At 44.7% G+C, this 16,175-nt stretch overlaps 2 protein-coding genes across 2 annotated transcripts; both read right to left on the bottom strand.

Moving 5' to 3' along the window:
- Window positions 1–125: 125 nt before the first annotated feature.
- Window positions 126–1,461, bottom strand: LOC128724935 (uncharacterized). The gene is given in 4 exon segments (XM_053818657.1): window positions 126–197; window positions 262–322; window positions 325–363; window positions 515–1,461. Coding segments are annotated over 4 exon segments (1,119 nt in total).
- Window positions 1,462–1,511: 50 nt separating this feature from the next.
- On the bottom strand, window positions 1,512–2,713 carry LOC128722857 (NADH dehydrogenase [ubiquinone] 1 alpha subcomplex subunit 8). The gene is made up of 3 exons (XM_053816540.1): window positions 2,567–2,713; window positions 2,246–2,421; window positions 1,512–2,173 (listed from the first exon to the last, which is right to left on the bottom strand). The coding sequence occupies exons 1-3, from the start codon at window positions 2,693–2,695 to the stop codon at window positions 1,951–1,953; spliced, it is 528 nt and encodes a 175-aa protein (XP_053672515.1). The 5' UTR covers window positions 2,696–2,713; the 3' UTR covers window positions 1,512–1,950.
- Between the last annotated feature and the right edge of the window lie 13,462 nt (window positions 2,714–16,175).

The following is a 16,175-nucleotide window of genomic DNA, read 5'->3' as shown; positions in this document are numbered from 1 at the left end:
GCTTTAGTTACAATACTTTCAATTGATTGAAACATGTATGCCGTTATTTTATCCATTTACACCTTGAGCGCTGTAGCGTATCATTCCTGGTTGTGGTGGAACGCGCCTATCTCCCAACACGATATTTAATTTTGTTCTGGTTCCATCGCTCGGAATTGTAGCAGCACCACCAAATACGTTACAATAGCTGTTACAATCTGAAACAGGTTTGTTGGCTACATAATATGAAAAAAAAAATCCACCAACTACATTCATACTTACTCCAAAAAAATATCGCATATCAAAATTGAAAAGTTGTAACGGTGCAATTTGCGTTTGATCTTTTAAAAATAGCAGTCGATAATTGAATGCATCAATGCGTATCTAAAAACAGAATAATTTTGCATTATGCTCTCAAATAAAACCCTTCCAAACTCATACCAGATTCGTCGAACGAAGCGTGAGCATCGATTGAGTTAGGTGGATTAAGCGAACTAAATTGCGTTGCTAAAAAATAATTACCAATTCTGCTTACCTGTGCATTACTTCTAATTGTATAATAGAGTATTTTACCTTACGCTCGAATCTGGTAGCATAAAGGCATATTAATAACAAGGCTCCCAACTGCGAGAAAAATCCCATACACTCCGTCACTCGCTTGTACTTTTCCAACCAGCTGTTATGTGGCGTAACTAAGATGATGTTCAGGTTAACGTAAAAAATTGAAAACGAACAAATGAACGTATTCAACGCAATCGTGATCAGCTGTAACCCAAAGGCGCTACAGTAAGACCGCTTGCGCTGATTCAATATCAGTGCACGACCGTAAAAAAGTTCGATCGTACGCCACCAATACGAATCACCGGGAAACCTCAGATCATATTTGGAATGGCGCTTGATCATGCTTGTTAATTGGGAACACTCGAGCTGCACCATACGACAAAGCAAATTCAAAACTGTCCCATAGTATAGAGCAGACATTACGGTTACCATTTCGATAAAATAGAATAGGATGTAAAACATGAGTTCGATCCATCCCTCATCGTACAATATTACATACGTATATTGATTTATCTCGTAGTTAATGTAATGAATCAAAAAAATACCAAGCACCACCCGAGATTCAAAGAACAAATATCGGTCACCAATGAAGTTTCTGCTGCGCAAAGATCCTAAGCAATCGTTCATTAATGCTATTTGATCCGTACTAGAATAGTAATAGTTTAAAAGCAAATTTACATTCATCGTCAGAACCGTAGAAATGATGCGAACCAAAAACACCAGCATGTGCACGGAGGGCACGGTAAGCATTATGCCCGAATATCCAATATTCGCAATCAATAGAAGTACTGCATTTGGTATAACTAAATGAAGTACAAGTTTGAGCACTCTGATCGTTTTGCTAGCGCTGACAGATTCTCTTGATGCATCGTAGTGAAAATTTATCACTCCAATCAAATAATAGAAGAAGAAAATATTCATATTTTTCTGTTTATGCTAACACATGACTACATCTGACATGAAAACTGACGAAATGAGTATTTCTACGGAAGAAATACAAAAGGATGCAGTTAGAAATATCATCAATTATTCATAGTGCTGTCAATAATAACCGTCCAGTGGTTATTTTACGCTACGGTATTATTATAAGAATGTTGCCTCATCATCATCGCTGTGTTTGACACTGAATATTTGAATTATTTATAGCTTTCCTGTTGATTTCCGAAGCACGTTGTAATTTCAGTTGAAAGCGAACAAAATTATTTCGGTAGAATTTCAATTCCGATTGGCTTCAAAACTATTCATTGTTTTAGGCAACGTTTTACTGTAGCTAAAGAAACGATCCATATGATGCTGGCCAGCGTGCTTTCACAGCGATATTCGTAGGACCAACAGACATCATTGCATATCTACACTCAACACAATCAGTAACCGGTGCATACCGACTCTCGATCATTTCGGTTTCATCGACTAGTTCAGCCAGTGGAAACGAGAGCCGTATTTGGCTTCCGGCCGTGGATAATCAGCTGGGAGTCCAGGAGTGGCATCGGGATAAACCGCTTTTTCTTTCTTCGGCGGAGGCGGACGCTCCGTTGCATGAACCTTAGCACGGCAGAAATATCCATAGTCGGGACGCTCCAGTTGCATGTTATCGAAAACACACTTATCGTAAACATTCTGTGTATTGCGGCAACTAAAAATTATAAAATAAATTTAAGCCAACTAGAATCCTGCCTTTCGCACATTGGCCAAGACAACTACTTACTGCTTGAAATTCATATCGCCACTGCTCTTGTCCAGACAGTTCGCGTACTGAGTGAACTCTTGAGCACAAGTCTTTTTTAATTTACGGAAAAATTCAAACGCGCAATTCGTAACCTCCTTGCCTTCGTTCACACATGCTCTCGGATCGTCCAACTCCTGTCGGCATAGCATGAATTCCTGCAATGTAAACAATGAAGATAAATTCGTCGTTTGATGACATCGATGGCAGGTTATGTTTAGGTTGCGAATTATATAACAAAACTCCGAAACTTTGCTCTCTTGCCGGTTACTCTGTGGGGAAAGATTTTCATATTTAACTTACATTATTTTGCGCCTCGCAATACTTGCCGAGGTGGAAAGCACCGGCACGGAGAGCTGGTCCAGAAAGATTGATCTCCGGCACGGTAAGTTCTTCCTCCGTTGGCAAGAACGTATCCTTCGTGACGACCATGGCGTTCCCGCAATTAGCCAAACTGGTGGTCAAACGAAAGAATAAGACAATAGAATAACTTCAACAATACCTCACCGAAAATGAACTTGCCTTCTTCGAACGAATAGTTAGTTTAAATTCGCACGAAGAAAGATTTTATCCTTAGGAGAAAATTGAAAATTTTCCTTTACCTTTTCCTTCAAAACAATCAATGACAACTAAAATAAAAACGTCAATATTGTTATGCTGGATAAAGGACACAGGTTGGTTCTGAATGTACATCTTTTGACAGCATAATATCAACTATATATTTGAAATTGAGCACTTTTTTAGCCTTATTTTTACTTATTGGTAAACCAATTGTAGTGACAAATAATTCTTTTTTTTTCTTATGAGGACTTTAAGAAATTTAGGTATGATAAAATTTTATTAATCTTTTTACCCTATTTCATTGACAGCATGACTGACAGCATAGCATATTTGAAAACGCATCAAATCAGGAGTGGCTAATTTGTTTGATGGTACATTTCATAAAATTCTTAATTTACCTAAAATTTACTAGTTTGCCGTGTACAGTTGTTCAATGATTATAAATGGAAAGTAACCATCCAGTTATTCATATACACACCATTTCAATTCAATTCATTTTTGAAAATATCAAACAATTTGCTTCAAAAAGTGTGAACTCGATATCTATGCCGGGATTTGCGATTATTGCGCTTGATTGATCTCAAATATGCATTTCAATATGAAACATATCTACTGATAATCTATAAAGTCATCTTTACTCATTGCTTATGCGAATCAATCTATTTTGCATCCCATTGGCTACCAAATGATATCTTATGAGGCTACAAGCATGGTTTACCTACATCCATGCGCATTGTTTCACGTTTCCGCGATGCATGTGCAGCATTTCATTGTTGTTCATTGTATTACCTAGCTTCCTTTGGAGATGATAAGCAAACTGCAACGTTAAAGGGTACGCGCACGTTTTTCATGGGTGATAGAGAAGGTGAAAGCACACTGTATGGTGGTGTAGAGAAAGAAGAAAAAATCATTCAAAGAAAGTACAATACCTTACGAAGCCAAGATAAAAAAAAAAGTCCGCGAGAACAATAGAAGGCATGACATGAGGCGGGCTTTTCCATGAGCACATTCAATTGCGCTCAATTTTGCGGCGCGGGTTATGAAAATTACCTCCTTATCCAAGTGGCTCCAAAAATAGCCCCTAGCATATCGGGATGCAGAGTGAAAAGGGCCCGCCCTTATCGAAACAAGATCCGGAAACGAGCAATAGAGCGTCAACTAAGTGAAGTGACTCGCTACCGACCGGTGCATCAATGATTGCGCCCCAAGATGATGACAACAATCAGGACTCGCACAATTTGGGACGGAAACATTGCCCATATTAAAGAAATCAAGCGTGTTGCTGTACGAGGCTCCATTTCTCCATCAATTACTCAGTCGTTATAAGTGTGCACGGGAGCTGTCCGAGAAATGAAATCATTGGGCATGTAACGTATTCCGAGCGATGCTCCGTTACTACTGCATGCATTTTGGGGTTTTGTAATTTTCGTATAGATGAAGTAGAACATCTTTTAAACATACGTTAAGTATAATAATATAATAATCATACATATGGAATTCTTTTCTATAACAGTAGAATGAAAACTAGAAAAATAAATACTAGGATGAAAGAGATACAAATTGTAATATTAAAAATAAGTAGCTTCCTAACTGATACATACCAAATAAGTGTAAAATAATATGAACCAATAACCTCACAAAGCATACAGAAAGAACGGTCGAGAAAAGTGATGGAAAATCTCGGTAATCATGCAAAACCCCTTACATCCCCCTTCATCTAAACTAATGCATTGTGGAATTAGCAGCGGAAACCACTCTAAGTGATGTCCGCACTTAAAGTGAAATTAACCGGCTAAAACCACCGATAAAAGAAACACATTCGCGTCCCGGGCTTCATCAACTGCAGCGGTCCTCATACGCACAAAAAAGGGCGCACGTGCTTCGAAATTAGCAAACAAAAAAATCTGCATCCAAATCACCCTTCGCAGGCGGCACCCATTGACACTAATGTTAAATTTATTACCCTGTAATCATGAACTTGTCGAAAATGGGAGCACATGAACATCAGTGGACAAATCAGCCGGTGGGCGTTGTTGGGGTGGCAAATATGGGAGAGATTGGACATGACATGATTGTTTTCACACTATGTGTGTGTGTGTTTTTTTATTGTTGGCATCCCCCGTCTCAATTTGCGATCGCAGCAAAACAACTAACCACAGACGTGCAATTTGAATGCACATCACGATGCACTCGTACGTGCGCACGAACGGGAAACGATGAGAAGCGCCAAAGATGCACCGTGACGATGGCGCTGGGAAGGCCAACAACTGAAGCAATGTAAATAATTCAACTGCGCCGTCAAGTTTCTCTTACGGGGCATTTTTTCATCTCTCTGTGATGACCCGCCCTGGAACACTGCAGCCGGCAAGCTACCTTTTCTTCCTGGTTCACTGTCAGTTGATGATTATTATTCTGGACCTAGCTAAAGCCTAGCCTACACCCATTTTAGGAACGAGCGAGATCGTGTACGCGGTTTGAGAATGCAACAAGTGGCGTCAGATCGAGCACCAACACCGTTCTGGTGGCTGTAGAGCTTATCCCCAAGGGCTACATATGTGGCTGTTTGTTGTGGGTTTTCAGAGAGCAGCATATAAACATGTCGTCATGCTCGAAATCGTACCAATGCTAATTAAACAATTGCACGATACCGACACATAAAACTGCTCGTTTTATTCAAGTCTCTCAAAATAGCATAACAATACAACATCAGGTTTTGGGGTTTGAGATTTTAATTCATGTTTTCGTACGCACACAAGAACAGGGTGTAGTTTGGTACGGTACCAACACAATTCGAAGGGAATTATGTTGATTCTGTGCCCTTACTCATGCTGGAATTTCCTCCCAGCTGCGTTGTACGATCGCGCATATTCACGTAGCAGCATAAAGCACGGTTTAGACACGATATAGGAATAGAAAAACGAAATAGTTTGTAAAAATTAAGTTGCGGTTTTATAACATAATGCGAAAATGAAAATAAATGAAATAAAAATATAGCCTAAACAAGTAAATAATCTCGCATCCTAAATAATGTTCGATACAAATATATTCCTGATATAGATGCAATACATATCGATTAATTGAATAGCTGTGAATCGATTTGGTTAATTGATTTTTAGAAGCTTTGCTGTTCTGGAGCAGCCATATTTGAAGTATCCGCCATATTGGGCCAGAACGCTATATTTGGTAAAGTCTCAGTACAATCGTGGACATTTGTAAACGACTTGATCGGCAATATCGCAGTGCAATGAGTAAATGATGCTGAACATAAAATTGTTCTTAATTGAACATAAACATAACATAAACTTCTGATAAAGGAAGAAGCTATAATGTCTGACGAAACATTTTGAAATCGCTATTCTTATATATATTGGCATGTACCAGCATTGACCAAAAACCCTGAATAACATCTTGAATTAAGTGTCCTACAATAAGGTGATCTATAAAAGTTTGCCTGATGGGTTCACGAGCGCATGTATGTGTTAAAACTGTGGTACGAATCGTGGCGATCGTACAATCGGATTTTTGTCTAAGCGAGACGGAGCACCACTATGCATATGCGACAGAAAGAGAGCGCTGCATCACGATCACTTCGTGCGCGGTCACGATCAGTGTGGGAGCAAGATGGTGCTAAAAACGCCACCAACTGGAGCGAGATGGTAGGATAAAATATGGCCGTACGACTTCGGAATGCTCGTCGAGGAAGCTGCTGGACAGTCCAGTGCAAAACCTAGCATCGCCGTGAAGAGATCAGGAGTCGATCGCCCCGTCGAACGGCCAAAGTGTACCCCGTACGTGTTAGTTGCCGCAGTTCGTGCCGTTAACATTTTGTTTCCCATTTCGCCCTGTTTTTTGTCCGTCCCGATTTCGCCCCGTGCACAGCTTCAACCCCTATTACTGCAACATCATCATCCCTTGCTCGCCCTCACCTGTTGACCGTTTCGTTGTGATACGTGTACGCGCGTGCGTGTGTGTATGCGTGTGTGTTTGTGTGCCTTTTTTGCCTCTACCACCCCCTCCCAAAATGCGCTTGCCTCCCTTGGGCTCGCGCAGTGCATTCGAGAACTGCGCCGTTTCCGCCATCCACCATGACGTTGATCGTGGATTTCGATCGGACATTCTCTCGATCGTCTGGATGTTTCGCTGTTCCAACGTTCTGAGGGTGGTTTTAGTCGCCCTCCGCAGGAATCTACCCAATCTGGCCATCGTTCTCGGTTGGACGCAAGATCTCACCCCAGATAACCGCAGAAGGGGTTCGACCTTCGCCCTGTGCTCCACCATCATCTCGCACACAATCGAGACGCTCGCGATGTGTGTCATCTCGATGTTAAGCTGTTTTGTTGTTTTTGTGCTGTTTTTTTTTTTGGTTACATTTCGTTGCGATTGCGATTTAGGACAGGTTTCGGGACTGTAGCACTGGTTTGCTAATCTCGTTACATCTACCGGGCTGCGGGCAATGCTGCACCATTCCAACGTCGCAAAATCGTCCATTCTATTGTACTTTTGATCGATCAACCCAACCGCACGTGCCCGAACGAGACACAACGATGTTCTCGCTGTTCTCGTTCCACCGTTCGGTTTAATTTATTTGATCTTTTTATCCCTACTTTTGCTGGTTGAGATCCATGGTGACGTCGATTAGCGCAGTTTCTTGTGTTTGATCGACGACGTTTCATCCCCTCTAATCGCTGCTTCAAACGCTCCCAACGAGCTTTTGTTCGATCGCCGGTGATCATTAGCGAACGCGCACGAGTACACGTAGAAACCCAGGAACAAGCATTCCATCCCACGCTGTCCCGATCGTTCGCATGTATTGGAGAACAAACGGAGCGGAATTTTGCTCCATGCGGCGTCATGGCTTCCTCCAGAAACTGACCTTTAACCCCTCTTGCACGCACTGTCATCCATGTAGCCAATAACCTTTCCTGTCATTTTCGGAGCCTCATCGTCTTCCTTTCCTCTGTGTGTGTGTGTATGGGTGTGCGTGGGCGCATGATGGGCTCGCAGGTACTTCTCTTGAGCAGTTGTTTTTGATTACCGTTGCACCGTTTGCTTTTGCCCGCAGGAGCAGCAGCAGCAGCAGTAGCAGCAGCAGCACTAGAGGTATAAACCCGCCTGAAACAACCGATCGTGGTGCGAAGATCGAGTGCGCGTACGCGTGTAGTGTGTGCAAGTGCGTGTCCCATCGTCTGATCGTCACTCCGAAAGCTCCCTGGAGAGCTAACTGCGTCTTGAGCGAGCGAGAGAGAGAGAAAGAGAGAGATAGATAGTAGGAAGAGAACGAGCGAGAGATACAGCAATCGAATAGTTTCCCGGTGCGTGATCCGCGAGAGAGCGAGAGAGAGAGTCGATCGCGTCGAAATAGTGTGGAAGAACGGCGTAGTTTTTGTCCGTTTCTCGTTGTTGTTATTTTGGTGTGCGTTTGCTATTAGAAGGGAATTGAAGGGAAGGTGAACCACGATCGGCAAAGGCGCCCTCTTGCCAACCAACCAACTTGTCCAGAAGTGTCGTCCAGCACTCGCGGTGAGCTTTTGTGTTTTGCTCGTTCTCCAGCGCATCGGTAGGGCGGTGAGCTTTCAGTGAAGCGAACCCGATCTCGATCGAGAAGCAGCAAATTCCAGCCAGCTCCAGCAGCCAGGTAGGTGATCATGGTATTAAGCGCGATCGTACTAGAGAACGGATGGGATGAGATTATATTCCTCCGGCTTAACACGTGGACCAGCGCCATTACTGAATGGTTCTGGTTGGGTCGTAAGTAGCGATCGGAGAGGCTTCTAAAAGAGACTCCATCTACTACTGTCCATGTCCGTACACGGATAATGTTAATAATTAGTATAGCTCTGTGAACGATTATTTTTTCGCCTTAAAACGCGGTCAACAAATGTTGAGCTTATTTAACATGAGTGGATCGAATTATTTCAATAGTGAATTGTTTCAAAATGTATCTGCTAGCACGTTTTTTATACTTCAAACAAAGGAAACCAACCGCATGCCGCATGCAAATTGTTCTCCCTCTGTTACACGATCGCGAATCTTACCTTTCTCCTGGTTGAAATGGCATATCGAATGGTCATACGAACGCACACACGTGCCAAGGAAGAAAAGTCCTTCCTCAAAACACCCCAATCACCCGTGCGTGCCTACCGACCATCGGAGGATCCTGGTGGGGGCTTACGTTTTGTCACATTGTTTTGTAACTCCATTTGGGTTTTCGGTCGTTTCGCTCACGTCTCCTTAAAGCTCGGTCGCTTCCTCGAGCGTCGCCTGGGCGGATGTTAGGTAATAGATAAACCCAACCAGCGGTGCTTGCCCAAACCCCCCGTCGTTTTCGTCATCTGTTTGTTTTCCCCACGCGGTTAGGGCAGGCCTTTTTTGCTTCTCCAGTGCACGTAAATCGTCACCTGGTTGTTTTGCTCGTGTGCGTATTTTCCCCTCTTCACGATGTAAGTGGGTTTTTTCCCGCACCGTGTTGTTGTTTAACTGTTGCTTTCTTCCATTTGCGGAATACTACCTTTACTACCGACTAGCTCCCCCTCCTCCTCCCCCAATCGGCCCTCAAAGCCTCCCCAACCCCTTACCCATTTTGGTCGGTGGTTGGCCGCAATAATGGCGCCATATGGGCGCGATCGTGTGCGTGAACCGCGCTCCGGTCTGGAGCAGACCCCCGGCGGAACGAACTTTCTCTTCTCTCCACCCGTGTGCAATTCCGCAGCCGCCTGTTTGTTTGATGTCGCTGGTATAGAGCTGGCCGCTCTTCAAACGAACTGGCCATTTTGCCAAGGATGACGGAACCCCGGCCTATACGGGTAGGCCAATGGCTGCCAGCGGGAACGAGACGTTTCGAGTGATTTCTGCCATGGTAAGGGATCTATTCCGGATCTATTGCAACGATCGCTCGAACGTGTGCTTGTGTAGGTTTGTGGCACTATTTCATTCTCTCCCAATGCTGCTCTCGTTCACTCACTCAGCGATCGGGATCCTCGTTTGGGGCTGTTGTTGGCGCTTCACGGGATCTAATCACCAACACAGTGATCCTCAACTGTACCTCGTCCGAAAGGGAGTGAGCTAGAGAGAGGGCTCGCTTTTCTGCCTATCCTGCCTATCCGATCGTGCGGCTAGGCTGCCATTAAAGCTCCGGGAGCTTCCGAGCCCCGGTCTGTTGCCATGTTGTATAATTTTGCCCGCGACACAAACACCAATCGTGACGAATAGTGGGTGAATGCCGTGGTCGAAATATGTGGCTTTAAATATTTGCACCATCCAATTTGCAATGCAACTCATAGAGGTGTCTATTTCCCACGAGATGTGCCAGTGTTCCTTCGGAAGATGGAGTCGTTGGAGAAAAAAAAACAACAAAAAATTAGTGGCATTCGTTGAGCCCGGTAAATGGAACTACGCGGTATATGCACGCGATCGCACGATCGACACGCGGCCCTATCCCTATCAGCGCTGAAGGCTAAGCCAACCCTACCGACGAGGAACAAAGAAGCCCTAGGGCTGATGGGGAAACAGAAATACCATATCGTCAGCAAACCGCGTCAAGCAGCGCGTTTTCGGTGCTATACGCAAGCAATTCACCAAGACGACGTGGTTTTGCGCTTCTACTTCGGCGCTGAAGTGTGGAGGAGTGTACGACCGCGACACAAAAGCTCTCCCCAAACGGCAACAATGAACCCGGGGGGGGGGGAGGAGAGAAAAAAACGAGAGAGAGAAAAATCCACCCTACCGCGGGATAACGAAGTGAAAGCTAGATAACCACCCGGTCCCATCCCGTTCCAGCGGATCCCAAGAGCAGTGAACGAACCTTCCGGCCCCGGTGTGAAGGTCTGTGGGCGGTTGCCGTTTTTTTTTTTCAATCTTTCTTTCGGGCCACTAGCAAAAACGGTTCATTTCTTTTTCGTTCGTAATTTTTGACCAGAGAAAGGTGATTTGCATCTATTTTCTATGGGTGAAAAAATAAATAAAAATGTGAAGCCGAAATTATGCCCCCGAGTATCTTAAACAACACATTTGTGGATGAGAGATTTGTTCGAATGAAAATACGAACAAACATTTTGCTTGATCTGAACTGTTTTGCGGATGGCTTGCGATCGAGCGGAATTTGGCCGGTTTTAGGCAAGCGGCATTCCAACCATGTTGCGCACAGCAACCGTAACCACTGATAACTATACCCCTTTGTGTTGATTAGCAATTTGCCATTTTTTTTCTGTTGCTTTCGTAATCTACGCACCTTTTTTTTTCTTTTCTCTCGCTCGATCGAGCGATTCCTCAGATGCGTCCGCATTGCGCAATGGCGACGCTAGTGAGCGTTACGCCCTAAAAGCTTCCCTCAAAACGCGTTCTACTTACGGTTGTTGTTGAAAATGATGGCTCAAATATTTTCTCCAATGCGAGATTGTTATAATATTTTCCTTTAAACCCCTTCCATTTCGGTACCTGGCTGAGACGTCTTTGTTGCGCCAAGAAAAGAAGTAAATATTTAAGTACCGATTCAAACCAAGATGGGGACGTAAATAACGCTGCTTTCCGAACTCGTTTGCTGCGTCTGACACGTAATCATAGCAGTTTGCGATTGTAAATCTAAATGAACTATCGATCGTTGATCAATCCCACTGACTGATGGATCATTGATGTTGTTCGAGCAACCACATTTTAGTTCGTCTCGTTGTTGCTGCTCGAGGAATAATTTACGCGAGATTACATTTGAGTGTATATATTATATGAGCAAGTGATGTAATGTGCTTTTTTTTGTAACTCAATGTCTGTCAACACGCTTCATGTTAAACATCAGCTTGGCTTTGTCGAATGTTTGCAAATAGTTATGCAAAAAAACACGGCTAGTTCATCTTCTAAAGCACCAGAACTGAGGTTCGGCATTGGAGCATGATGGAACCATAAAATCCACTCACCGAAAATGTTTGAAAGCTGCTTGGCAAACGTGTTCCAACCACTCAACAACAGCTCATCCATCACGCCAGCCCCATCATCGGTCGAGTGGTGGGATGTGTGCCTTTTTTGTTTTCCCATAGCAGTTTTATCATACTTTTTTAAGACGCACGCTTCTCCGGAAAAAAAATACACCTCTCCATCTGGCTGACGGTGGCGAAAATTTAATGTGTAGTTAAATTTGCATAGCGAAAAATTTGCAATAAAAAACAACACCACTTCCCAAAATCGGTTCCCATCGTTTTGCCCGACCTCGGTGTTCATTGCGCACTGAGTACAGTGTGCGCAAGCGAGTCGACTTCGACACCGAAGAAAAGACAGCCTCATGACGGTGCATTATGGCTTTGCAGCCTCCCCAAGAGGCATCGGAGCGGGCAAAAGCGGCCAAAAAGGTCAAACATAATGATAACGTTTTCAGTCACCTTGCAGAGAGCGTCTAAAAAGCTCTAAAGGAACCACTCCACGCTGGAGAATTCGCGCTGGAGGTGTTGGCCCGGAAATAGAACGGCAAAAAAATACTGACTGTTCGAAAAAAAGCCCGCCTGCAATGGTCTGAAGTTTGTCAGACAATCGACGAGGCATATGGCAAGCGATCGTTCAGAATGCAGCCATTTTGTTGCCGTTCACCGTGTGCATCGGTGCATCGTCCGTTCTCGCTCACGCCACGGAACAGACACCGGCGATGGAATTGTGTTCCTTTGGTCACGGCCGACAACGATCGGTTGCGATCTATCCGGCAGCAGTGAGCGTTTGAGCAGTGAGTATTTTTTTTTCGCACATTCTCGTATTGACCATGCGCGCCAGAGGTGATGGAGCTATGGCTTACAATGGGGTTGCGTTGAGGGGTAGGTATCGCGAACAAGGGTACACTATGGTCAGCTGACAATGAAATCCAGCTCGATCGATTTTCGTGCCGTGTTCTGTCGCGAAACCGGCGTCCTCCGCTTCAACTCTCACCGTCACTTGGCCACCCGCTCAAGTCGAGTCCGTGACTCATGTCAAACGAGACATTGCCGTGAGGGGACAGAACGAGGGCGAAGAAATACAAGCCAGCTCATATATCGAACTAGGTCGCACGATGGATGTGGGAACAGATATGCGCACGGAATACAATTTAATCCGTGTGCAGGCAAGCGTGGAAAGTAAAGTTAATTATTACGTTTTTCTACATTTGAGCCGGCTCATTCGGGGTTGCGGACGAAATAATTGAACTTGTTTTATTTCTGTTTGTTTCTATTTGAATCTGCTTGGATTGTTATAATCGTGGTTTTTGATAAAACAACGAATGGTGAGTTTCGTTATGCAACTTTGCTGGTGATTTTGATGTTGGTTTTTTTTGTTTCAAACAAAGCTCCACGAACCGAACGCTCATTTGTATTCATTTGTGTTACACTCCGTGGCGCTTTTTATTTGCACTGAACCTTCTGATCCCGTGAGATGAAACCCACCGGAGCCGGCCGCAGATCCGCATAAATCCTTCGTTACATAACTGTCCGTCTTTGCGCGGTTGTCGGTTTGTTTAGTAAACCGCACAACAATCGGTTAAAGCGGTTTCCGTTTTCCGTTCGAACCCCCCGTGCGCGGTTCCGATCGTTTCCTCTGTTTTTCCACACGAACCGCGAGCGATCGTACGGAACGTCGATCGTCTCGAAACCGGTCGAAACGCATTCTGCGGGCGGTCTGCTGAGCGAGAGAGAGAGAGAGAGAGAGAGAGAGCAACAAATCCCTGATCAAGCTGATTTGCACACGATGAAAACGATGACAAATATGCAGATTCAGAGTCGCGCCTGGCCTGAGATGGAGGAAAATAACACGGTATTCATGAGAATATCAAACAGGCGGTCCTCGCGATCGGGTGGTTCTTTGTGTGCGCAAAGATGGAGTCACCGCCGACTGCTGCACATGCTGGGGGGTTTTAGCAAATTCAGCAGAAATGTAAATAAATAAATAAACACCCTCGATGCACGGGGGTTTGGTTGGCTCACTCATGTAAGTCAATCCAAAGTCGACCGCATCGGTGCATGGGTATAACAGTACCCGTTTGCGGGGCGATCTTAATTAGAACCGGCTCTGATGTTTTTTTCCCTCTTCTTTCGGAACATCACGCACACCTTTTTAAGTGCTCTGGAACTGATCACTCAACCACACGCGCGATCGAAAGGGCGGCGGCTAGAAGCGCGAATATCAGCTGGTTTTGCTCGTCGTGAAATGCCGTGGACCGTGGGAATGGACGTTTGAATAGAACTTTTTTTAGAACGTAGCTTGAAAATTCGATACTATGCTAGGTTCCTTGAAGTAGACAAAAATGATCTACACATGGCAGGGAAAAGGCTCCAATTTCCAACACGTTCTTGTTCACGAATCAGCTTGGGTGTTGTACCAATGCATTCCCAACAAAAAACACACACGTTAGAGCTGTTAAGTTAATGAATATAGAAAGCACAAACGTAAATGAGATAAGAATGCGACGAAAAATTTCAGCAAATCAGATACAAACCCACTTCATACGGGGTATTAGACGGGGTACTAGACTTTCTACAGCTCTCGCAAGAGTTTACCTAAATTTGGAAAACATCCATTTCCCTAAAACACCGACAAACATGTGCTCGTGATGCGGTTGTCGCGTCGAAAAGCCCTTCCTATGAAGCAAAGGTAGCGTCGGTGTTGGTGTACGTAGCAGCAAACTGCACCGCATTCCATTCGTGCTAATTCGCGTGCACATCATCTCGCCACATCTCGTATGCAGCACGGTGCATATCAATGCACCGAAGATCGCAGATAACTCGGCGTGTTGCAACGTTACGGCGCTGCGGACCGCAGAGGATGATCGGAAACGATCATTTGCATAAATTAGTTAGAGATGAATGAAGCTGCTGGGGGTGGATGGTGAAGAAGTCTAAAAGCGAGACGGTCTCAGGTCTCAGGTGAAGGGATGGCAAAATTCTTGTAGAATAATCCCTCTCACCCAGCTCACCGCATCGATGGGAGGTAAGCACGCGCTTAATGTTTGATCGCCAGCGCTTTGTAATGGAATGCAACTGCACTGCAAGGGAATCGTGAGACACACAGACCGTTCCTGGAATGCATGTGATCCCACGCTACGTTGAGCTCAGGCAGGTTCCAAAACAGGTGAAAAAGATGAGCTTGATGGCAGGCCTCTTGGGGCAATTGATTTATAATAAAATGATGAAGGTGCTCATTGGAATACTCGATTAGGATACCGCTGCTGGTGGAGTGGTACAATCTACGATCATCCTTCATAAGCTGTTCAGCGGAAAATGTAGTTGAATATTTCCCTGCATTACACCCCCAACGAGCTAACGAATGTCCAAGTGCTTGTCACCACAAAACTCGTGGCGCGCTGATGGGTCTGTGCTTCGTAACCTCACGAGTTTGTCGCATTGTCGCCTCAAGACGGTTGGCTCAGTGGTTGGGCAAGGTCCAAAATAAAAAGAAACCGGTTCCCGGACGCGTCACCTGGCTTGCCTGCTCTGTCCTGCGCCCTGCAGCCGGTGGGGTTTATTTTTATTAGCCTCAAGCGTTTATCTAGCTGTTTGTTTTCGTTTACATTTGCCAGCGAGCTGTGGCGTCGCGGTTGCGTCTTTGTCCGGTTGAAGCCGAGCCCGATGACAACCAAAGCCGCTACCACCGACATATGGCGTGTTGGATTTAAGGAGTGGGCCGTTTTTTGTGTGCGAATAATTTAAGGACTTTTTTTTTGCTCTACCCAATTTGCAATACCCGGATTTGGTTGATGCTAAATGAGCGAAACCGTCAAATTCATGGTTTTTTTAAACCAATTGTTTCTTTATTTCATTCCAATGCTGGTGTTTTATGATGCATATAACTAAAATGCTTGTTATTTTGTTCAGCCTTTAAGTCAAAAAAATAATATATGGTTGATATCAAGTAAAGAAACAACAAGTTGTAGAATATTAGATACACTCCAACGGAATCTTGGAATGAAAGAATTATGAATCAGGGGAACTTCGGCTAGCATGTTCCTTCCTTCAATCAGCCACAAACGACGCAATCACGGGACCCTCTCCAAGGTCAAACTCGCACGAATCGAATGAAGCCAGGAAGCGACGTCGAAAAAAAAGGCCCACCTTTAAGCTCCTCTCTAGCCACTCGAAAGCTCCATCTCAAAGCTAGACAGCGGAACGAATGCCCTCGAAGGGGGCATCCGAGTGCCATTAGGGGTTGTTGTAGAACGAGTTTCTTCTTTTTTTCGCTCCCACCACGTCTAGCTGATCCACCCTCTCGTAGCACTGACATGGGCGACGAGGATGCGAGCACTGACGAGGATGCGTGGAAAAGAGCACCATCTTCCGCTTGTCCTTGTCAGGGATGCAACGGAGCAAAATCGTTCGGTGCAAAAGGGCCTAATGGCGATGTAACGATTTGC

This window comes from Anopheles nili, chromosome 3 (assembly GCF_943737925.1).
Source record: "Anopheles nili chromosome 3, idAnoNiliSN_F5_01, whole genome shotgun sequence".
In the NCBI taxonomy this organism is placed as follows: domain Eukaryota; kingdom Metazoa; phylum Arthropoda; class Insecta; order Diptera; family Culicidae; genus Anopheles; species Anopheles nili.
The sequence above is the reverse complement of the archived record's forward strand: the minus strand, read 5'-3'. Positions and strand labels throughout refer to the sequence as shown.